This window comes from Suricata suricatta, chromosome 9 (assembly GCF_006229205.1).
Source record: "Suricata suricatta isolate VVHF042 chromosome 9, meerkat_22Aug2017_6uvM2_HiC, whole genome shotgun sequence".
Taxonomy (NCBI): Eukaryota; Metazoa; Chordata; class Mammalia; order Carnivora; family Herpestidae; genus Suricata; species Suricata suricatta.
This window is the reverse complement of record NC_043708.1, coordinates 73,904,129-73,929,266: the sequence shown is the minus strand read 5'-3', so window position 1 is coordinate 73,929,266 and position 25,138 is coordinate 73,904,129. Positions and strand designations below refer to the sequence as shown.

General features: G+C 38.1%; 1 protein-coding gene across 5 annotated transcripts in view; it reads right to left on the bottom strand.

Moving 5' to 3' along the window:
- The window catches only part of SLC12A6 (solute carrier family 12 member 6), an 86,737-nt gene that overhangs the window by 29,582 nt on the left and 32,017 nt on the right, over positions 1-25,138 (bottom strand). For all 5 annotated transcript variants that reach the window (XM_029952626.1, XM_029952625.1, XM_029952623.1 and 2 more), the window contains exon 2: positions 10,808-10,852. In XM_029952626.1, the coding sequence (XP_029808486.1) occupies positions 10,808-10,852 (45 nt within the window). The remainder of the gene's footprint in view (positions 1-10,807; positions 10,853-25,138) is intronic.

Below are 25,138 nucleotides of genomic sequence, written 5' to 3'. Positions count from 1 at the left end.
GACACAGAATCTGAAGCAGGCTCCAGGCTGTCAGCACAGAGCGCAACGTGGGGCTCGAACCCACCAAACGCAGGATCACAACCTGGGCCAAAGTTGGATGCCTAACTGACTGAGCCACCCAGGTGCCCCCCTCATATTTGACCTTTAATCTGAGATGGGAGAACTCAATTAGCATTGCTTGGAGAACGTGGCTCCCTCTAGAAAAGGAGCAAAAATAAATCTCCAAGAGGTAAACATGGGTCATTTCTTTCCTTAATACCAAGACCTCTGGAAACACTATTCTTTTAGGATTCTAGCCTATAGAGATCCAAATCTAGAATAAAATTTTTAAAAAGTACTTATTGAGTACTAAGTATATAAGACCTTTATACACTACTGCTGTTAAATAATGACAGTAAAAGCCCTCTACTTACAGATCTGTCCAACCTTTTATAAATGATATTAGTTAAAAATATGACATTAGGTCATGTAACCAAGAATTATTTTTCTACAAACTCTTACCACATGCTTTTTTTAAATGTTAAAACAAGTACCCCACAAGAATTTGGTGAACTAGCTATAAAGAAAAAAGAGAGAAAGAGACTGGCTTCCCTAAGACAGTAGAGTTTGTGTTGAGTACTTTCTTAGCTTTGTTTCTGTATTAAGTTGTATAATCAGCTTGTAGGATAGAATAGAGAAAATAAAAAATATGGAAATGTCATTAAGAACTAATACTTTAAATACTGAGGAAACAGATACTAATATAAAATTTAAAGAAATTAATTTAAAGTCCTATAACCTTAAATATAAGTTTGGGAAACAGCCGACAAGCTTTAAGAATAATTGCATCATGCTAAAGGACATGATGGGGTCCCCACTGGCTAAAAATGGGATAGTATGAGCACTAAAAATAAATAATGCAATAAACTGAAAAGTAAATATGTGAAATATCCAATATATTAAAAAAAACTAGGGGCGCCTGGGTGGCTCAGTCGGTTAAGCCTCCGACTTCGGCTCAGGTCAGATCTCACCTTCGTGGGTTCGAGCCCCGCGTCAGGCTCTGTGCTGACAGCTAGCTCAGAGCCTGGAGCCTGCTTCAGGTTCTGTGTCTCCTTCTCTCTCTGCCCCTCCCCCTCTCATGCTCTGTCTCTCTCTGTATCAAAAATAAATAAAACATTTAAAAAAAAACAAACTAGTCACCTTTGCAGAGTTACTAAGAAAACAACATATCTGAAAAACAATTAATGGAAAGAACCAAGCAATTATCCTACCTTTGCTGTACCAACTGTATTTCCAGGTAATAAAAAAGTTAAAGAAAATTTCTTCATTATAGAAACTTTTGAGCTAATAAATGCAGAATTAAAAAACAAAACAAACAAGCATAGGGGAAAAGAGAGAGAGAGAGAAACCAAAACACAGACTCTTTACTATAGAGAACTAGTGGTTACCACAGGGGATGTGGGTAGGGGGGATGGGTGAGACAGACGAAGGGGATTAAGAGTACACTCATCATGAGGTATCTGGGTGGCTCAGTCCATTAAGGGTCTAACTCTTGATCTCAGCTCAAGTCATAATTTCATGGTTTGTGAGATCAAGCCCTGCACTGCCCAGGCTCTGCACTGATGGCACAGACCCTCCTGGGATTCTCACTCTGCCTCTCTCTCTCTCTCTCACAAAATAAACAGATAAAATTAAAAATTAAATACAAGTACACTTATCATGAGAACTGAGTAATATATAAAATTGTTGAATCACTATATTGTACACCTGAAACTAATATAACACTGTAGGTTAACTGAAATTTAAGTTAAAAAAATTTTAAATGCAGATGGAATAATTAGAAAAAAATGACCAATTTTCAACCCCTAATGAAATAATGGATCTAGGCAATCATCATCAATGGTTGCTAAAACCATTAGATGAAAGGCTAAGACAACTTTATAATGGATGGATCAAGGTGATCTGAAACTCAATGATCAATGTTAACATTGCTAAAAGTGGATGACACAATCCCCTAATGTAGTACAATAAAAAGTACCCTGTGCAACCTATGATGTATTCTGACCTAAAGAATGGAAGTTGAATCTAGTCAAGCCTCTTAAATCTATCAGTTCACAAAAACGAAACAAAGCAGAGGAGGAACATGCTAAACATCACCACAAAGATGCTGCAATCATCACATTCAGAATGTGAGGCATTCTACATAACAAATAATATGACTTATTCAATAAATAAATGGCACAAACTAAAAAAGACGAATTCATAATTGAGACTTAAAATGCCATACCAACCAAATACAAGGTGTGAAACTTGTTAGAATCCTGACTCTAATCAAATGTAAACAACAACACCAGCAACTCTGAAGCAGAGAAATTTAAATATAAACTGGTTTTTTTTTAAAAGTAAATAAAATCATGTGATGTCTGGAATTTTCTTTAAGATATTCCAGGAAAAAATTAGGTGGGGCTTGAAAACAGATTCTCAATATTGTTGAAACTGAATGATGGGTGGCTTCATGGAGGTTCACTGTGCTGTTCGACTTTTCTATACCGTTGGAAATTTCCACAATAAAAAGTTACTTAAAAAAAAAAAAAGAGGAAAATGATAGAGTGGAGCCTGCTTGGGATTTGTCTCTCTCGCTCTCTACTCCTCTCTTGTGTACACACACATTTTTTTTCCTCTCAAAGTAAATAAATGAACATTAAGGAAAAAGAAAAAGAAAATGTAATTCTCTCTAACGGCTCCAGAAAATTCTAAAGAGAGAATGACACAGCTTAAAATTATTACCACTTTTTAGTAATCCATTTATTCAATTAATTCACTAAACATTTATTAGGTTTTTAAATTTTTTATTTGTTTTGGGAGAGACAGTGTGCATGAGCAGGGAAGGGGCAGGCACAGAGGGAGAGAGAGAATCCCAAGCAGGCTCTGTGCTACCAGGACAGAGCCCGATGTGGGGCTTGAACTCATGAAGTGTGAGATCATGACCTGAGCCAAAATCAAGAGTTGGACATTCAACTTGTGCCACCCAGGCACCCCACATTTATTAAGTTCTTATGATGTGCCAGGCACTGTTCTAGGTCCTAGGGATATAGCCATAGACAGAGCAGTTTTAAAGATGTTGCTTTCATTGGGTGTATATGAAGTCACAGAAGACAGAGTTAAACACGCACACACAAAACTGATTTATAGTGATTGTCAATTTCCATAGTGTAAATACTCACACATGACAATTTTAAAATACTCATGTGTTGGGGCATCTGGGTGGCTCATTGGTTGAGCATCTGACTCTTGATTTCAGCTCAGTCATCATCGCGCAGTTTTGAGAAAGAGCTCCATGCTGGATATGGAGTCGGCTAAAGATTCTCTCTCCCTCTCCAAAAAAAAAAAATCTCTCTCTTTCCTGCCCTCTCTCCTGCTCCTGTGCCCTCTCTCACAATTAAATTGATAAAATTTAAAAAATAAACTACTAATGTGAAGTCACTGAGCATGGTTTTGGGAAGAGATGCAGACAATTAGTTCTCATGAGGTGGTAGGAGCTGGCTGTTGCACGCCCTGGGCATAGGATGTTCAGGAAAAGCCTGCATTTCAAGCAGATGGAATAGTAATTATCAAAAATCCTAAAGCAGAAACAATCTTAATGCAGTCATAAAACAGAATGAGTAACATGGCTGAAACAGAGTAAGGAAAGGAGAGAGTGGTTGGAAAGATAGGATTTTAAAATTTCTATTTGGTCTTTTATTTATGACTCATTCTCATTTTCTTCCTCTTGCTTTCTTTCAAGTTCATTTATTTATTTTTGAGAGAGAGCATGAGAGCGAGAGAGAGCACAAGCAGGGGAGAGGCAGAGAGAAGAGACAGACACAGAATGTGAAGCAGGTCCAGGCTCTGAGCTTGTTAGTGCTGAGCCCTACTCAGGGCTCGAACTCATGAGCTGTAAGACCATGACCTGAGCTGAAGTCAGACGCTTAAGCAAATGAGCCATCCAGGCGCCCCTCTCCCTGGATTTTTTTTTCCCCCTTGTTCTACTTGTTCTCTTTCTTCTTTTGGAGTTTCCACATTCTATTTATTTCAGTAACTACCTCTGAAATTTTACCAGGAATTTTATTTAAACTGTCCCGTGAGTTTAAACAATAATCTGTCATCCTCCCAAACAACACAAACACTTTTGAACACTTCAGTTTCAACTGTCTCCTCTGATTCACATAATATTACTGTCCTCCCCAGTATTTCTCGTAGCTTATTTTACTACACAAATAAGACACTAAAAATATTTCAGAGAGACAACACTGACTTGGGTCAAGGTCCACATGCCACTTTATTTGTCCAATATTCTTTGTTGCATTTCAGACTACTGGTCTTCTGGGATCATTTCCCCTTTTACTTGGGGTCCCTTCTTTAGAATTCCTTTAGAGTTTCTCAAACTCAGCGCCATGAAATTTCAAGGCCACATAAGTATTTGTTGTGGGGGATGTCCAGTACATTGCAGGTTGTTTAAGAGCATCCCTTGCCGCTAGTCACTAGATGACAGTAGCATCTCCAGCAGTAACAATCAAAAAAGTCTTCAAACATTTTCCAAATGTCCCCAGGGGGACAAAATTGTCCTCAGTTGTAAACCATTAGCTTAGAGCAAGTCTTGTGGTGAGAAACATTCTTGGCTTTTATTCAGCAACGGTTGCCTGTATTTTGTCCTAATTATTACTGAGTATCTTGCCAAGCACAATTCTAGGATAATAAACACTTTAAGACATCATTTGCTATCTGTTTTGCTATGGAGAACTCTGTCATTCTGCTGTTCTGCTGAGGATCTGTACTTTCTCTCTGGTGGATTTCAAGATCTTAGGTGTTCTGCAGCATCATTAACATATGTCTAGGTGTAGTTTTCCTTTTGGTCTGTTCACAAACCTCTTTTACCTGTTTATAACCCATTAATTTTATTTTTTGTATCAATAACTACTTTTTCTTTTCTACACACTCCATTTGTTCTCCTCTCTAAAAATAGTCTTTCATTTCTGAGTAGTATGCTCATCTTTCTAACTGCACCCTTTACTGATTAAAGCATTTGAAAGTTTTGTATCCCAGACTCAGAACCACTTTATCCCTTAAGGGTTACGTGAGTAAGAATCCTAGATCCAACATGCTACTTCCCTGCTGGTTCAAGAGTCACAATATTGTTGCTATAAAAATCTGGCTTCAGAACAACCCTCCCCCATTCTGCTGCCTACTCGTCCAAGCCACATCCTAACAGCTCTGGCTCCCCTTGCTGCAGCCCTGGCACCTCTTTCGGGGCTTCTGCGGTCTCAAGTTTCAAGTACGACCACCTTAACTTTTAGACACTTTGGTCCTGGATATTTTTGGTCCAACTTCCATTTGCTTGTTTATTTTGAGATGGAAGAAATATCCCTGGAGACTGCCTACATTTATGAAGCCAGTGATGCCTCCAAGATTATCTTTTTTAAAAAATTATTTATTTTTGAGACAGAGAGAGACAGAGCATGAGCAGAGAGAGCAGGAGACATAGAATCTAAAGCAGGTTCCAGGCTCTGAGCTGACAGCACAGAGCCTGATGTGGGGCTCAAACTCACGAACTGGGAGATCATGACCTGAGCTAAAGTCAGATGCTTAACTGACTGAGTCACCCAGGCACCCTGCTTCCAAGATTATCTTATCAGGGTCTACCTGTGGTGGTGGTAGGAATGCAAGGGCCCGTAGAGATCCTGGTCAATCACGAAAGATAGAGGCTTTCTAGGCAAGGAACAAAGTTCTCATCAGAAATGGTTAACTGAAAGGCAAGGATCAATTCTTGATCTCAGTTTCTTGGTGGGAAATCATGTTGTTTCAAAAGTACAGCCTTTCAGAAGTCTGGGTCTTTACTGTAACCCCAGGAAATTCCAAATGAAATAAAAGCCCTAGAGTTTCTGAATAGCAAATAAGTTTTACTCGCAGAAACTAAGAACCAAATGCATGTCCTAGGGCCGTTTTAAGATTATCCAGAATTCTAAAAGGATTCCTTTGAAGGACACCTACTGACACTGGCCTCAGAACAGCTATCAATTAAACAGCCCAACAGATCCCTATGTTTTGTTTTTCCTCATTTTACTATCCAGATAATGCTGACATTACTGGGAACTTACTGGCGTTTCACTGCACAAGTCAAAAACTGATATACATGCCATTGATTCTACTACAGCTTTCAGATTTCTATTTTTTTATGGCATATTTTTTTATGTAAACAGAAAATATATATCAAATGTCTTGCTCTTTATAAAAACTTTATTCTTGTGCAGCTATTACCTCTATATGCTGCTTTTATGACTTGCCACTTATCCTACAATTTGGGATTAAGATAAATAAATCTCAGATTCCTCCCTTAGTCTCCTGATCTTGTCAAATGATGTTTGCTGGTCTGGGCTAGGCAGAACAAGAGCAGTAAATGTACTTAATTTTCCTTAGCACAGGCTTCGGTCTGAACTATGCACTGTGTGAACATAAAAGGTTGTCTCAAATGTTACAAATTATGTTTTTGACTTTATAGTTTATTTCAACCAGTAGCCAAGTAAGAAGCATGCATTATGATTGATTGCTGTATCTCCTAAGAGTCTACTCTCTTTTTCCTCACTATTTATTTGTTGAAGAAACCATGTCCTGTGTTCAGTAGAGTTTCTGATTTTGATGATGACATCCATACAATGTTGTTTAAATGTTGTTCTGTTTTTGTAGTTCCTATAAATTGCTAATTAGTCTAGAGGCTTAGCCACATTCAGTATTTTTAAGCAAGATATAAGAAAACTCATCCGCAGTGGCATTTTGATGTTCTGTCAGAAGGTATAGATCATCTGGTTTTCTTCCTGAGATACTAGCAACTGTTGGTGATTAATACCTAGATCCATTAATTTATGAGGAATTACAAAATGGTGATATTCTTTTCTATTAATCTTTCTTAACTTACTAGCTGAAATGCTTTTATAAAGAGATATTCCCTCTAATAAACTATTTGGTTACCCATTAATATAGTTAAAAGCAAGACAAATACTTCATTCTTTCCCTTTATTAACCAACTTGGTTCACTAGAATACTCCAATGATGACTAACTAGTTTTTTAAAGTCTCAATATGACTCATGAATTTAAATATTGGATATATTTCAAATGATTAAGCCTTTAATCTCCTTTTGTTAACACACTGAATTATAAAAATTGATTTTTAATGGTAAGGCAATAATGAATTTCTAGCAGAAACCCAGTCTGGTCACACGAGTAATTTAGAAAAATATACTGTTTGATTTAGATTGTACATATTTCATTTAGGACATCTGTATCTGTATTCATAAGTGAAACTGGCCCATACTTGTCTAATACTGGCATTGTTAAGTTTTGGTATCAAAGTTATGCAATTCTCAAACTGAGTTGGGAAGTATTTGTTTTTTGTTCCTTGGGAGAAACTGTAGAAGAGGAATTATTTTTCCTTGAATGTTTGGTTAAAATTGTAAAAATGCCAGGGCCCACCACTCATTTGCTTACTTGCTTATGTTTTGCTTTAAAATGTTTTAAATTAAAAAGTATACATGCATATACTCAGAAAAATTCATTACAGCTTAATTATTTCTCACAACAGCAGTTTCACTCTTCTATCAATCTCCTTAGCCTAACCGTAGGTTTTGTAAGAGATCTGATGAGTCAGTGGGAACAACAGATACATTAAAATAACTGCACCCTACTGACAGGAAGAACATTTAGAAGGTCTGAAAACTCACAACCCTGAGATCAAGAGTCACATGCTTCATGGACCTAGGCTACCAGGTGCCCCTAAGCCAAGATTTTTATAGAGAGCTGGCAAGATTTTAATTCCAACTACCAATGCTCTTTCTGAGGAACTATAAGATGGTTAGAAAGTATAACAAAAAAATCATCTTTCTATCTTTTGCAAACTTTTTTCTTTTAAATAAATCAAACTTTCAAGGATTTTGAGGGTGTAGCTTAAACAAAGATACTCAAAGGGGCACCTGACTGACTCAATCAGTAGAGCATATGACTCCTGATCTTGGGGTCATAAGTTCAAGCCTCACATAAGGTGTAGAGCTTACAAAAAGGAAAGGAAAGGAAAAGAGAAAAAAGAAAAAAAAATTAACTCAGGGTGGGGTACAGAAGATGCTGTTATTAAGAGCATGAGAAGGGGTGTCTGGGTGGCTCAATTGGTTGAACTTCTGATTTTGGCTCAGGTCATGATCTCGCGGTTTGTAGGCTCAAGCCCCATATTGTGATTGTGCTCTGTGCTGACAGCTCAGAGCCTGGAGCCTGCTTCAGATTCTGTGCCTTCCTCTCTCTATGCCCCTCCCTTGCTCATACTCTCTCAGTTGGGTCTCTCTAAAATAAACATTAAAAAAAAAAAAAGAGCATGAGAAGAAAGAATATAATCTTATCTAATGAACCTTGGAGGGAGGACCCAGGATAGCAGGATGAACTCACCTGAGAATCTAGCCAGAAGGCTCTGGACACATTCCCAGTTTTGTTTAAAATTGAATGGAAATGTAGGTTGCTAAAAGAGAGTAATGTCTGAAGTAGACTCTTAGCAGATATTAGGGTTTTTAGCTAATACAAAGAGAAGTCTTTTTCCACAATCACATACTATTTCTTTTTGCCCACAATTTGTTTACTATCGTTTGCTTCAAATGCTTCAATGAAAACAAAATCCAGCTTACACTGGAATGATACCAACTCCCTTGACTATCCACTTCATTAGTTTCTATTGATAAATGAATGAATGAGGATGTGGCATACATGTATAATGGAATATTCATCCATAAAGAAGCATGAGATGCTGCCATGTGCAACGACAGGGGTGGACCCACAGGACGTGAGGCTAAGGCTAAGTAAAGTCAGGCGAAGAAAAACAAATACTACACGATTCCACTTACATGCGGTGTATAAACAGAAAGCAAAGAAACAAAAAGACCTTTAAAAACAAAGAACAAATGTTGTTGCCAGAGAGGAGGTGGGTGAGGGGATAAGTGAGACAAAGGGGATTAATAGCATAATAGAGAAGCTGAATCACTATGTTGCACAGCTGACACTAATGTAACATTGCATCAACTACATTCAAATTTTAAAAAGATTAAAAATTTGGACATTTTAGAAGTTTTATTTATGTATTTTGAGAGGAGAGAGTGCAAACTGGGGCAGGGGGTGGGGCAGAGAGAAAGGGGGACAGAGGCTCCAAAGTGGACTCTGTGCTAACAGCAGAGAGCCTGACACAAGGCTCAAACTCACAAACCATGACATCATGGCCTGAGCTGAAGGAGGACACTTAACCGACTGACCCATCCAGGTGCCTCTAAGTTTTTTTTAATAGGAAAAAAAAGAGATTGATAAAAACCTCCTGTTATAAAACAAGTAAGTCATGGAGATGAATAGTACAGCATAAGAAATATAGTCAATAATACTGTAATAATGTTGTATGGTGACAGATGGTGACTACACTTATGGTGGTGAGTACTGAACAATGCATAGCATTGCCCAATCAATATGGTATATGCCTGAAATTAAGAGAACAAAGTGTGTTAATTATACTTCAATAAAAACAAAACAACATCAAACAAAAAGTCTAACAACAAAAAACAAGCCTGAAATCAAAAGGCACACACACACATACAAAATGGCTGTCAGTGTATTTAAAAAGCACTTGACCTCATTCAGAATTAAAGATGTACAAATAAAAACTAGACATGCCATCTTCATCTAGGGAAAGACAAAATTTTAAGATTAGTATCTACTTTTTATGATAGGGAGCCCAGGTACGCCTCCATACTCTAACTCGTGGAAGCCTAAGTTGATGTATCCTTTTGAAGACAGGTATTATTCCCTTTGACCAAGGAATTATACTGTTAGGAATTTTCCCTTCAAAAATATACTGGCGATGAAATTGCAAGAGTATATAAGTACAAGACGTTCCCTGTAACGTAATTTTTAATAGTAAAACACCTGGAAATTAATGCTCAAGAATAGGGAACTGGCCATCGGAATACAGTGGAAGACCATTCTATGACAGAGAAATAAGGCAAATCTTTATGTACTGAAATGCCCCAAGGTAAAACGTTAAGTAAAAGAAAGGAACTCACAGTCTGTAGAGTATAACTCCATGGAGAGAAAAGGAAAGAAGATAGATAATAATGTATCATTAAGAATTTCTAGAGAAAGTACCTCAGGGGACAGAGGTGAGGTGGCAGAGAGAAGAGATACTTTAGAGGACTTTACTTTCTTTACATATACTTTTTATTGTCTGAATTCCTCACTGGAGCATGTTTCATTTCTCTATGTTAAATTTTTACCAGTCTTGAGATGCTGTGAAATACCTGTTAAATTACAAGCTTACTGAAATTTAAGTATATAACTAGAAGAAATAAATTTATTTCCAAAACTTATTTAATATTGGAACATCAACGTCTACAACTTCAGTAATTAAAATGAAGGTGATTAAAAGACCAAGAAAAATAATAAAAAGGGCAAAGTAGCTGCCAAGCCCAAGCTATTATAATTATAGTATCTTCTTGACAAAATTATCTTGGAAAAAAGAAGCTCAAAATTTACAGTTTTTTTGTTAAAACAGAACCATGTAAATTACTTTCATATGTGACTACACTGAAGCTTAACAATCAATTTTACAAGTAGTTTCCTAAAACTTACCAAGTTAGGACTAGAAATAGCAGGAAAAAGTGTTGAGAAGTGAAAAGCAGAAAAGGAGAGAAAGCAGAATGAGAAGTGGGAGTAATGTCTGTTAGTACAAGCAGGAAAAGGGTGACTTCAGAGAAAGTCGATCCCATAGTAATACTATACCTAACAGCTGGCTGTGCTCCCCTGTGATGGAGTTCTGACTCGGGTCTGAAAAACAAACAATTGAAAAGAAAAGAAAAAAATGAATGACCAAAACAAATAATTTCTTAAAAATCAGCAACAAAAGTCAACCAAGGAAATAAGCAAAAAACAAACAAACAAAAACAAAAAAACCCACAAACCCAAAACCCAAAACCCAAAACTTTAGTGCTCAGAAAACATTAAAGAATGGATAATAAAAATAAACTATTTATAAACAATAATCACACAACTTCTTTCAAAAGTTAACTAACAGAATTACCAGGTGACCCAACAAATCCACTCTTAGATATATACTCAAAAGAACTGAAAACAGGAACTGAAACAGGTATTTACATGACAATGTGTGTAGCAGCATTGTTTTCATTAGCCAAAGTGGAAACAACCCAGGTATCCTTCAATGGGTAAACGGGTATGTGGTATATACATACAATGGGGTATTATTCAGCCATAAAGAGGAAACAAAGTTCATATCCATGCTACAACATGGACAAACCTTGAAAATATGCCAAGTGAAATAAGGCAGAGGCAGAAGAACAAATCCTGTGTAATTCCAATGAATAAGAAACAAGGAGAAAAAAGTAAACTAACAAAATAATCACACAAATTTGGCCAAGCAAAAGTAGTTCCATAAAGTAGAAGGATGATTCGGGGCTTACGACATGGGTTACATTTTCTCTTTAATGACAAAGGGACTGAAGACCATACATAGCAGCTCAAAGTCAAGACATAAGTGAAGCACTCTCTACTAGATATGTCCTGATTTGACTTCAGGATAAAATAACTAAACAGCTTTTATAAATATGTTTCTTCCGTAATCTGTAATAAAATTAGTGGCAATAAGCCAAATTCCTAATGCAAGAGATATTGACAATCACCATTTAACAACTAGCCACTTGTTTATTTTAAAGGCTTGACAAGCATTAAGAACTAAATATGGAAAAGACTTCGAGCTCCAGTTTCCGCAAAGATTAAGTGTCTTGAATACAGAGGATTCTATCTGGCTTCCGTGTGTCTGGGAAACAAAAATAATTTTAGATGAGGGGGTCTGTGAGTCATGGGGGAAAAGTTACATCTTTATTTCACTAACCTCTAATTGAAGTTTAGTATTTTCTCCAAGTATGATGTCAGCAACAAACTATATAAAAATACCTGTGATTTTGTCAACAATAAATACCTGGTATTTTCATAGCACATTATAATTGTTGCATATATCTCATAATACCATTCAGGTGCAATAATACTACTTTGAAATTATGGTAGTTATCAAAGGACTTCTAGATCTTTTTCTATACATTGATAAAAAAGTACTTATACTAGGAGATCATAAATTTAATATTTTGATATTTGTATTGAATATAAAAGGATTCTTTTATAAAAAAATCTATTCTTGAGAAAGAGAGAGCATGCATGTGTGAGCGGGGAAGGGGCAGAGAGAGAGTGGGAGAGAGAGAGAATCTCAAGCAGGCTCCACACTGTCAGCACAGAGCTCGATGCGGAGCTCAAACTCATGAACTGTGATTTAATGACCTGAGCTAAAATCAAGAGGCAGATGCTCAACCAACTGAACCATGCAGGTACCCCTAATAGGGTTCTGTTTAATGCTATATATGTGTATTTATGTGTGTGTGTGATACTTTACACATTTAAAAATGTTACTCTGAAACAGAATTTGTAGACTTCAGACTGTCAAAAAGGTCCCAGATGCAAAAAAGATTTAGAATTACTGTTTGAAACAAAATTCAAATAATATTTCCAATCATGTTTATAAATATGTTTTTCACAAAAAATTAAATATAACACTTTAAACATCCCAGACAGAAAGAACAACTCAGAATACTTAACAAATTCTGGTCTGATGAACAGTACATACTCTAATCAAGGAGGAAAGAAGCCTGATTGATACAACTAAAGTTTCAAATGCTATGTGAACATTTTAAAATATATTTTTAGATTTTCTTAATTTAGTTTTGAAAAGGAGATATTCTCAGATATTTTCCCCAACATACCAGCAAGTGGGTTCCCAGTTTTAAAATTTAAACTCATCTTATTTCCCATATAAATAAACAATATGGGTTTGCACAAAAGACAAAGTAGGAATAGCAGATCTATAGTACATTAGTGTTTTAGATTGATCCTCTCTGTCTCTCCCTCTCTCATACACACACATATAACACACACACACACACACACACACACACACAAATTGGACCCTATCATTACAGAGAAGCAGGTATATAGGTAGCAAGATAGGAAGAATAGAGAAAGAATCACAGAATTTTAGAACCACAAGAACTATGGTCATCATCTAGATCTACTCTAGTGATTCCAAAGGAAAAGTTGGAGAAGAGTTATCAGCATCATTTCTTTTCTCCCTAAAACAATACAGGAACCCTTCTCAAGATTCTGATTCCTAGGGGTGCCTGGGTGGCTCATTCGGTTAAGCGTCTGACTTCAGCTCAGGTCATGATCTCACGGTTTGTAGATTCAAGCCCTGCAGTGGACTTTGTGCTGACAGCTCAGAGCCTGGAGCCTGTCCTGGATCCTGTCTCTCTCTCTTCTGCCCCTCCCCTGCTTTCTCTCTCTGGCCTAAAAATACACATCAAAAAATAAATAAAAAGCAAAGTCACCAAAAACTATTTAAAAAAAAAGATTGATTCCCAGATGCAGTCATTAATGGGAATGCCTTTTACATATGCTAGGATGAAGCACAGTTGAGAACCTCTTAATATATACAGTTGAGAAGATGAATGCTTGGATAATAAGTGGCCAAAGACATGGTACGTGATTGCCAAAAGAGAAAGCTTAGAGAGATAGTCTTCATCTTTTAGGAACCTATGTTCATGCTTCTTGACATTCTGTAATTCTAACTTTTTTTGTCCTAAAATGGAGTGTAATAGCCTAAAACAAGTAATTTGGAATTGCCAGGGAATCTATGAATAGAAGAACATCTCATATAACTCAGGCAGCATAGGTATGATTTTAGAGGGGGAAACAGAAATGATTTTCTTCTTAAAAATTACCTCCTTCTATACTATCTACTTTCTTGCCTTCTAGGCTGTGCACACATGTACACTTCCTAATCAAGCCAGGGCTCTTCCTTTGAACAGCCTCTTGTACTTGAGAAGAATAGAAATAAGTCTTTTGTACAGTTCCTTACAAGTTCAACTTAGATTTTTGTTTTTAATTTTTTATAACTGAAGGAATACAGGGTAACCTTTACTTGATACTTATCTGGTAATTTGAAGACTAAGCTCCAAGAACCTGCGAATACTCCAATGATGTACGTAAAACTTGAAACAAGGGCAAATCTAGAAGTAAACAGGTTCATGAACGCAGAAAATGAAACTAGCCATGCCTGTAAAAATCACAACTAATGAATGGGTTTAAGTCGAGGGGTGTTTCTGAGTACGCAATCCAAATTATGTAATCAACCTGGTAACACTGCTCTGAGATATGTCTGGGCATCTTTCTATTGTCTTATGTCTGAACCCTCCCATTTAACCTGTTTCCTACCTACCACACCCAAGTTTGCTGAAGACTGGGAGTTGTCCTATACACATTACTCAATATGACATTTATTTTAAAACTGAGTTACTTCCTGTAATAGAAAGAACTTGCCAATAATGTAACTATTTTTATATTTGATGGCCTTCATAAACTAAGGTTACACACCACGTTCTACTCAAAAGCCTGTGATATTCTACCAGTCAAAACAGTAATTGAAATAGAAACATGTACCTTTTCACAAGTAAATGCAATCAGAAAAATGACATCAAAGTATTTCCTTGTAATAGTAATGATACAGTAGTTTTACAAATGGGCACTTGCTCAATATATTTAATTTATCCTAGGTAAATGGTAAAGAGTGGAGATTTTATTTAGTTTCTTACCATGTGCCTCGGAGAATAAAGAGAAAAATGATTGTGGGTGGTACTCGCTTGCGAAAACTGCCTCTGTAAATAGATTTTCTGAAGAGCCTAATTATCTCCCTTGGTTTGCCCATAGCAATAGCCTTTTTCTGAATTTCCTTTGATTACCATTTCATCTACCATTCTTGGTAGAGAATTTGAAGCAAATAAAAGCTGGCTTGTATCTTGCATCTAAAAGTCACTGTCAGTTTTAGTCTTTATTAAAAATAGAATCAGTAATTTCATTAAAAATCGCAATCAATAATAGGAACTGCTAGGCCCAATTATTTAGAAAAAGAAGTAGGCATGACCAAGTGCATACACATGAAGACAATTAGCTTATTATGCTACTGTCTATATCATCTAGACACACTTAGAAAATCTAGTTCAGATACAAAATACCTGAAAGCACTAGTCTTAACACAGTCTTTAATTTTCTGGACTCCAACTTTTAAAAAAAATTTTTTTAATGTTTATTTATTATTGAGACAGAGAGAAACTGACATGAGTGGGGGAGGGACAGAGAGGGGGAGACAGAATCTGAAGCAGGTTTCAGGCTCTGAGCTGTCAGCACAAAGCCCAACACAGGGCTCAAACCCATAAACCATGACATCATGACCTGAGCCAAAGTAGGATGCTTAACTGAGCCACCCAGGTGCCCCTGGACTACAACTTTTAAAAAACCAAAGTTTCTAAGCACCATAAGAAACCATTTTGACTCAAGATTAGGCAAAGCTGATTAAAAATAGAACCAAGGACAATTACTTTAACATTTCACATTTAGATTCTGCTCTATATGGGTGGTTATTGTGGTGGGGAAACCCAAGGATGAAAACAAGTTGAAATAAGGTAAAATCTGAAAAGGCCTATCCTCCTTTTATACATTTTGAACTTACTGCAATGAGACCAGAGTGATGCAGAAAAATTTACATGTGATTAACTGGGCTTAAATAAATATATAGCTGAAAAACATAGGGCAAATCTTGGTGAAATAATTTAGCTGTAAGATGGAAATGTAGAGCAATACATATGAAAGTTAATAAATCATTCGTTCTTTATGTTTCTAGCCTACCCAACAAAGTCAAAAGATCCTTATCTGAATTTTTATAATAATAACGTAATTTAAAAAAGATATTTAGAATACAGTTCTGCCAAAATAGGTAATTTCTGCTAGGACTTACAGTTTTGTCAACTATCAGTCATGCAAGTGAACTGTATCGACAGCTAACTATGGAGAGAATAAACTATGGTAGCAGGGCGCCAACAACTGTACTTCTTGTACCGTGTGTATTTCTTGGTATATTAATAAAGATTTGGTGAGAAAGTGATTTGGGACAGAAATGGTAAATAAACTTGCCGAATGATATATTTAACAGTGAAGTAGACTCCTATAGTGTTTAATTTCTCAGACCCTTCAATATGCTAATGGCTGCCTAACTAATCTCCAAAAGAATATAGTATTTGGCATTCTTAAACATATCAGAAAAACAAACTCATTTTTCATCAAACATCTTATGTAATTAGTGTTTTATTGTATATACACTTTGGGAAGTGTTCAACTCATTCATATCAATATACCAAGGTTAAAAAGATAACTCCCAGAATGATCATTCCCATTTATTCATTCATTCACTTAGCAATATTTCTGTTAAAGCAGTATCCTCCAAATTTTCCCAGTAGAAAGAATCATCTGGAGTTACTTGTTAAACTGCAAATTCATGGGTCACATATCTAACCCTAAGAAGTTGATCTTATGGGAAAAGCCTGAGATTCTACCGTTTAATGAAGTGCCCAGATGGCTATTACAAATCTTCATTCATTGATTCAAGTATATGAGTGATTAAGAAGTCCTAGGCATGGTTCTAGGTGCTGAAGATAGAGCAGTAGATAAGAAAGACAAATTTCCTGTTCTCATGCAGACATGAGGAGATAAACAAAATAAAATTAATAATCGGGGTGCCTGGGTGACTCAGTCAGTTGAGCGTCTGGCTTCGGCTCAGGTCATGATCTCACGGTTTGTGGGTTCAAGCTCCGCATCGGGCTCTGTGCTGACAGCTCAGAGCCTGCAGCCTGCTTCATATTCTGGGTCTCCCTCTCTATCTGACCCTACCCTGCTTATGCTGTCTCTGTCTCTCAAACATAAATAAAAAACATTTTAAAAATTAATAATCAAGATTATTTTCTTCATAACATTTATCAAAAGCCAAAAAGTGAATAGAGGAGCACGTGGGTGGCTCAGTTGTTGGAGCATCCAACTCTTGATTTTGGCTCAGATCATGATCCCAGGGTCATTGGATTGAGGCCTGCATTGGGCTCTGTGCTGAGCATGGAGCCTCCTTAAGATTCATTTTCTCTCTCTCTTTCTCCACCCCCCCCCCCCACTTGTGTGATTTCTCTCTAAAATAAAAAATAAATAAATAAAACAAAAGCTTTTTTGTGTGAAACTGAAAGTGAACAGAAAGGCTATTTTGGATTCGGTGGACAGTAATGGCCTTTCTGAGGAGGTAACCTTTACGATGAGACCTATATGTAAAGGAGACAGACATGTGAGGATCTTGAAGACGACTGACCAGGGTAGAGAAGTAGCCATGCAAAAGCCAAAAGATGGGAATAAGCTTGGCATGTTTGGGAAACATTAATGTAGCTAAAGCACAGTGAGTAAGAAAGTGGTTAAAAAAAAAAGAAGTCCTCAAATAGGTAGCACATACATGCTGTAGTACTGCAGACCACAGTAAAGAGTGTAAATTTTACTCCAAAGTGACATGAAACAACTGGAAGGTTTTAAACAGCAATAAGACAGGTCTGATTAATTTAAAAGACGCAGGATGCTAGTTGAAGAATGGCTTGTGCAGGGAGCAAGAACAAAAATATGGGGGAAGCAATTAGGAGTCTATGGCAGAAATCTTAGGAAGACATGGTAACAGCTGTAGTAAAGATGGTGAAATCCATGGGGGATAGAGTGATATTATCTTCCAGAAGAACTCTTGAGTTAGTCTTCAGAGGCAATGTCCATGTTACTCTAAATCTACAGTTCTTTTTATTTTTTACTCAGTAAAATTTTTTGAGTGCCTTCTACATGAGAAACATTATTATAATTACTTGAAATGTAGTAGCAAAATCCCTGCCATCAAAGAGCTTACATGAACAAAAAGCAACACATATGTCAAGAATGATGCATTATAAAGCAAACCAGAAAAGTAGAAAAAGAGAATGGAGAGGATCAGTGGAGGGACAGTTTGTGTGCTAGTTTAGATAGTGAGTCTAAAAAGGTACTTCATGGGGCACCTGGGTCACTCAGTCAAGTGTCTGACTCTGGCTCAGATCATGATCTCATGGCTCATGAGTTTGAGCACCATGTCAGGCTCTGTGCTGAGAGTGCAGAGCCTTCTTGAGATTCTCTCTCTGCCCTACTCTCACTTGCGCTCTCTCTCAAAATAAATAAAAATTTTTTAAAAACTTAAAAAAAGAACTTATTTTGGGGGGCGTTTGGGTGGCTCTGTGGGTTGAGCATCTATCTCTTGATTTTGACTCAGGTCATGGTCTTATGGTTCATGAGAGCTCCCGGTGGTGGGTTCTGCACTGACAGTGTCAAGTTGGCTTGGGATTCTCTCCCTCTCTCTCTGCCCCTCCCCAACTCGTGCTCACTCATGCACACACTTTCTCTCAAATAAACATTAAAAATAATAAAATTTGATATCTGACCAGCAACTTGAAGTGAGTATGTGTAGGAAGAACATTCCAGGCAGAGGATGTTGTTAGTGCAAATATCCTGAAGCAGGTGCATGATGTTACATGTTCAACAGCAAGGTGGCCAGGTTACCAAAGGGAACAGCAGAGTAAAAGTGATAGGACATGGGATGAGATGGGTGTATGTGGTGGAGAAGTAGGCACAGATCACATGGAACCTTGTAGGACACAGTACGGACTTTGTGTTTTACTTTACATGACCTAGGAAGCCATTGAGGTTTTGAGTTATGCTTTAACATGATCAGTCTAACTGTTGTCTGGAGAACAGACTGCAGGAGGCAAGTGAGGAAGTGGAAATAGAGGACTTTTGCAATGGCCCAAGAAAGGTAATGGCAGGCTGGATCAGGTCAGGGGTATCAGAGCTGCTGAGGAGTGGTCAGAAGCTGCGTATTTTTTAAAGCAAGCGTTCACAAGGTTAACATACTGATGGAGTATAGATGGTAGGGGGAGGGGTGGGAAGAAAGGAGTCAAAATTTTTTCCAAGAGCAATGAGACGAACAGAGATGGCGTTTCCTGAGCTGTGGGAGACTGGGAGAAGAGTGATGACGGTGATCACGAGTGGAGTGGGTGAGAGGAGGCACGCTGTGACAGCTGTGCAGCTGTTCTGGACCAAACTCAAGGCACAGTGAAAGGAGAACACAGGATCTGGAAGCAGATGAAGCTCAGGTGCAATCCTAGCTCTGTATATGCTGTTCATGTAGTTGCCAAAATGATTTAATATTCCTTAGCTGTAATTTACTATCTATGCAACAGGAATACTACACCACAGAAAATTATTGTGAGGATCACAGATGGTAGATACTCATTAAATTGTAACTAGTAAGAAAACTGAGATGATGGAGCCCCTGGGTGGCTCAGTTGGTTGAGTGTCCGGCTCTTGATTTTGGCTCAGGTCATGATCCCAGGGCTGTGAGGTAGAGCCCTGCATCCATGCCCAGCATGGAGCCCACTCCAGATTCCCTCTCTCCCCTTTGTTCCTCTCCCACACTTGCACTCTCTCTCTAAAATAAGAAAAAATACTAATAATAAAAATAATAAAGGAAATTTAGATGGGCCATGAAATGATCCTTAAGAGAAATAATTGTGATTAAATTAGAATTTAGGCAGCTAGGGATATCTCTTAACACTTTAAACATTTTGCAGTACAGCGGTACTTAATAGGACTCCTATTTGAATAAACAATAACTTATCCCAGTAAGATGCAACTCTCTCCTCGATGTCTTTTTTTCCACAGGCTGAGAGCCTCTGCTTGGCAACAGTATCCAGCAAGATTAATGACATATTGTACCTATTTTTAGTTTATTCTCTATTTATAGAGTGGCAAGCACACTGGTATTTCATCTAGTGATAAAGTTCCTTTTGTAAAGGAAACTAGAAAATCAGTGATTCGATTTAAGAAAAAACATTAAATAAATGCAAGGATGATACATAAAAATGGAAACATTAGAAAGACAATCTCTAAATGACTCCATTTAGGGAATATTTTCTACTGTCAGCACACCAAATCACAGCAACCCTGTGAGGAAGAATTATTCCCAGGTTCCAGGAGAAACTAGCTCAGAGAACGCTGGAATGATTTGCCTAAGTACAGTAAAACCAGTAATCTGGGGTATAGTCTTTAGTGCTGTTAAGGGTCCAAAGAAATTAGAGGAGCAACACAGATTGAGGAAGTATGCACTTTACATAGAGCTTTTAAAAACTTTAAAAATCACAGAGAACCCTGGGCGTCTGGGTGGCTCCGTTGGTTAAGCGTCTGACTCCTGGTTTCGGCTCAGGTCATGATCTCGTGGTTTCGTGGGTCTGAGTCCTTCATCGGCCTCTACACTATAGTGCCTGGGATTCTCTCTCTCCCCCTCTCTCTCTGTACCTCCCCGTCTCATGCTGTGTCTGTCTCTCTCAAAATAAATAAATAAACTCTAAAAAACAATCATGGAGAACTCAAAATCACAGGAGTAAAATAAACATGCGGCATGTGTCTGGGATGATCCGCTTTGGGCTGGGTCATATCAGCGAGTCTTGGTGGTCTAAAGCAGATGGAAAACAACTGAAATTCTCTACATAGAAGTCTCAAAACGAAAGCAGTGTTTAAGGCAAGGAAATGAATGCCAAATCATTAGAGATAGGCAGGCATAACTGTTATCAGACCACTGTAATGTATCCATGTACTAAAAGCCATCTCTAACATGGTCTCTAGGATAGCAATAATGAGGGGCGCCTGGATGGCTCAGTTGGCAAAGCTGACAGCATGGAGCCTGGAGCCTGCTTCAGACTGTGTCTCCCTCTCTCTGCCCCTCTCCTACTTGTGCGCATGCGCGCTCTCTCTCTCAAAAATAAATAAACATTAAAAAAATTTTTTTAAAAAGGATAGCAATAATGAATAGCTGTTGTTATTAATTCAACCAATACTCTGAAATTCACCTACTATATATCAGGTACTATGCTAGGCACTACAGATATCAAAAGAGTGATGAGCCTTTCTTCTCAAGAAGTTTGGAGAGGAGTTATGCAAACAATTATGAAACAATACAAATAACTGTTGTAGTATAGATACAAATACTGTGGGAATCAAAAAGGAAAGAAAACAAAATAAAGCGGTCAGGGGTAGTGTAAAGGAAATAACTGAGTTAAATCTTAAAGAATGGACAGTTTATCAAAAAGCAAAAGGGTGAGAGAAATGAAAGAGAGACATTCTATTTTTTTTTAATGTTTTATTTATTTTTGATACAGAGAGAGACAGAGCATGAGAGGGGGAGGGGCAGAGAGAGAAGGAGACACAGAATCTGAGGCAGGCTCCAGGCTCTGAGCTAGCTGTCAGCACAGAGCCTGACGCAGGGCTTGAACCCACGAACATGAGATCTGACCTGAGCCGAAGCCGGAGGCTTAACCGACTGAGCCACCCAAGCGCCCCAAAAGAGAGACATTCTAGACAGAGGGATTAGCAGGACATAGCTAATGGAGAAGCTCTAGAGATAAATTTGAACTATTAACCTAATAATATACCTTTAAATAAGATTAGGTGTATAACATATGATACAGAATATATTAGTCTACAATATAATATGTACAAATATATTGTACTGAATATATAACATCCACATAAATTGACAGGAAAGAAGAAGGTTGTTGTCACTGACCAAAGGAAAAAAAAGTGGGTAAGAACTGGTCAGCATAGGTGTTTCCAACTTTCTACTCTTCCCCTTCCCTCATTCCCCAAAAATCCAGTCAATTGTGGCTTTTTGCCAATCTCTTTCATTGCACTGCCATCGGTTAAAGTCTCATCCTTTCTAGTCCAGACCAATGAAATAGCTTATTTCAATTATCAGTTATTCCCCCTGCCACCAATTCTCCCAGCTTCAATTTTCCTTCATATTAATAATCCTAAAATTCTGCCGTTATCAGGTTGCTTCACTTGATTTAAAGCCAAAACACTTTCAAAGATCTCCTAAAGATTGTGCCCGGAGTCACTATTCTGTGAAGAAATGATCATTGTCACTCATTTATATCCAGACATAACGTGTGCGGTACTGGTTCTAGTCCCTCCAAGGAAAGGAAAGGGCCGCCTTCGGAGATTCTGCCTCCTTCCTACTGGGAATTCTCAGCCCAGGTGTGAGGGTAGCAGTGGCAGAGCTACTGGTTTAAATACCAGTACAAAGGGGCGCCTGGCTGGATCAGTCAGGTGGGCTTCTGACTTCGGTTCAGGTCATGATCTCACAGTCCGTGGGTTCAAGCCCTGTGTCGGGCTCTGTGCTGAAAGCTCAGAGCTTGGATGGAGTCTGCTTCTGATTCTGTGTCTCCCTCTCTCTGCCCCTCCCCGACTCACTCTGCCCTTCTGTCTCTTAAAATAAAGACATAAAAATAAAAATAAAAATAAAAAAATTTCTTTAAATAATAAATAAATACCAATAGAGAGACACTGGTTTACTTGTTTGGCTTACAGGATGAGCTCCAAAAACCTCACCATAGCTTTCAGGTCCCTTTATAACCTAACGTTATCTTACTTCTCTCTAATCTTATCATCTGCTGTTCTTCATCATGAATCCTCTGCTCCACACGCTGGAATGCTTGTGAGCCTTGATTCTGGAAACACACATCTTTGATTAAATCAATCTTCCACTAAAATTTTTTTTTCTTTCTTTTCTACTTCCCTGACCTCTACATCCTTCCAAGGGCCAATTCAAATGCTTCTTGGCTTACATCTACCCTGAGGTTTTATTTTCTATCAGATTTAATGCTCTTCTGAGCTGTTGGGCATATACTGTCGTGTATGATCTTTTCATTAATCAACCTATTAACTCAAAGAATATTTACTAAGCACCTGTAAGTGTCAAGACTATATGACAGGTACCGGGGGATAAAAAAAGAACAGAACACTATACTACCCTTAGGGATTTATAGCACAGGTACAAAGAGATATGAGTGTGTGTATAATACATTACAATCTCTCAAGAATGTAATGGAGAAGCCATTAAGAAAGAAGTGAAGTTTGAACTCAGTCTTAAGAAGGCTGTTCAGTTGGAATGTTCTAGGGTCTCCTAGGTGGCTCAGTATGTTAGGTGTCCAACTTTGGCTCAGGTCATGATCTTGTGGTCTATGAGTTTGAGCCCCACGTTGGGCTCTGTGCTGACAGCTCAGAGCCTGGAGCCTGCTTCAGATTCTGTGTCTCCCTCTCTCTCTGCCCCTCCCCCACTCATGATCTGTCTCTGTCTCTCTCCTTTGAAAATAAGTAAACATTAAAAAAAATCTGAAGTTAGAAGGTTCTAAATCATGAAGGTACATATATGACCTGCTAGGCAGAATAGACTTTATTATGCAGGCAACTGGGAGACAATACACAGTTTTAAATGGGTGAATAAAAGGATGGTAGCTACTATACGGATGGCTTTAGGAGGCTAGACAAAAAGTGACAATGAACTATCTTGACCTAATGTAGTGGCAAGGAAGATGGGGAGAAAGGGACTGATCTGAGAAATATTTGGGAGACTAAAAGAGTAACACGTGGTGAAGGGAAAAGAGGAGGAAAGAAAGGGAGAGGGAGAGGCAGGGGGAGAGAGACTGTTTTAATACATTGAGGGAAAAGAGTAAATATGGTAGAAAACACAGGAGAGGGGGGCAAGAAAGGTTCTAGAGCACAGGTGTACAGATGAGCATTAAGTGAGGAGAAAAGTAAAGAACAGGTGTCAATATGGATGCTGGCAAGAGGCGTTTGGGAAATACAGTTTACTCTGTGACATAGACATTCAGTCATATGCTCAATAAAAGAGAATGGAGGACTGGGGGCTTAACAAGCATTTTAAATTTTGTGAGGCACTTGAGAGAAAGGAGGCTAACTAGAAGAATTTTGAGTAGTGTTAACAGTACAGTTGAAGTTGGAAAGGGTAATTTTTGGTGGCACCAATCTTCATAGCTGTGAGGTAACCACCCCTGTGTCCCACCCCAGCGACACAGCTGCCAAGATTAAGAATGAGAGTAAAAACTCAATGAAAAAAAAAGTTTTTAAAGAAAAGAGAATGAGAGGAGGCCCAGAGAGGCAATCTAGGGTTGAAGGTTGACAGTTGGGGGTTGGGGGATGGGCAGGGGCAGAGTCCTATCTGCCCATTTTAAGTGCTTTGAGGGCAAGAACTTTGTTTTCATGTTACTGTGACAGTTACAGCTTTTTGTAACATAAAGCTTTGTACATGCTATAAAATACTCAATATATGTTCGCCAATTGACTGATGATGAACTGATTTCAAAGAAAAATATCCAGAGATAGAAATTCAGAACTAGTTACAATAAAAAGTTAACGACAGAAATAAAAATTTTAAAGTCATCATAAAAACACAGAGTTGAGATAAAAGGATTCAATTTCCTAAACGTCAATGTAAAGAGAAAGGAACTGAGATCAGGTCCTAGAAATAACAATAACCAGAACAAGGTGCAACCACGGAGAGAAACAGAAAAAAAATCATTGAATGAACTATGGCTGCAATGCTATAATGCAGTGTTTCCCAACCAATCTAGACACTATGGTAAGAAACGTAAGGAAGATGGGAAGTAGTAACAATGCAGAGTCAATGGGAGCAGAGAACACTTTACCCAAGCCCTGAAAAAACATAGAGGAATTCATTTAGCAGTCTTCCTCTGATGCATCAGACTTGGTTTAAAGAGAGATGGCAAGACCACAGCAGCTGGCAGGCAAGTAGCTGACACAGGAGCAGACCAAGAACCAGGACCCGTCAAGTCTGATCCTGACTTGAGGCCCTTCAAGCTCAACCCTTGCAGCAGGGGCCTGCTGTGGTGCAGAGATGGGACAGCCTGAGGTTGGCAGAGGTGAAACTAATGGCCCGGGGGGGGGGGGGGGGGGGGAATGGGCTCTAAGAGGCAGAAGATGTGGCAGGAGACGGGCAGGTTAGACAGGCAGATCCGGCACCAACGCAGGATGCTTATCAAGAATATCCTTCTAATTCTGATGTGTATGCTAACTATAAGCATTAGATTAATAGAGACCCTTGAGGAAATATGTTTATAGGAGTAAATCCACCAGAAGCTGAAGAACTCATCTATGAAGAGAGTTGTGATCTTAACACCCAATAAAAGTTGGGAGACAGCAGGCATAACAGCAGAAAGCAGATTTAGTAAAAGCCCACAGTATCACAGA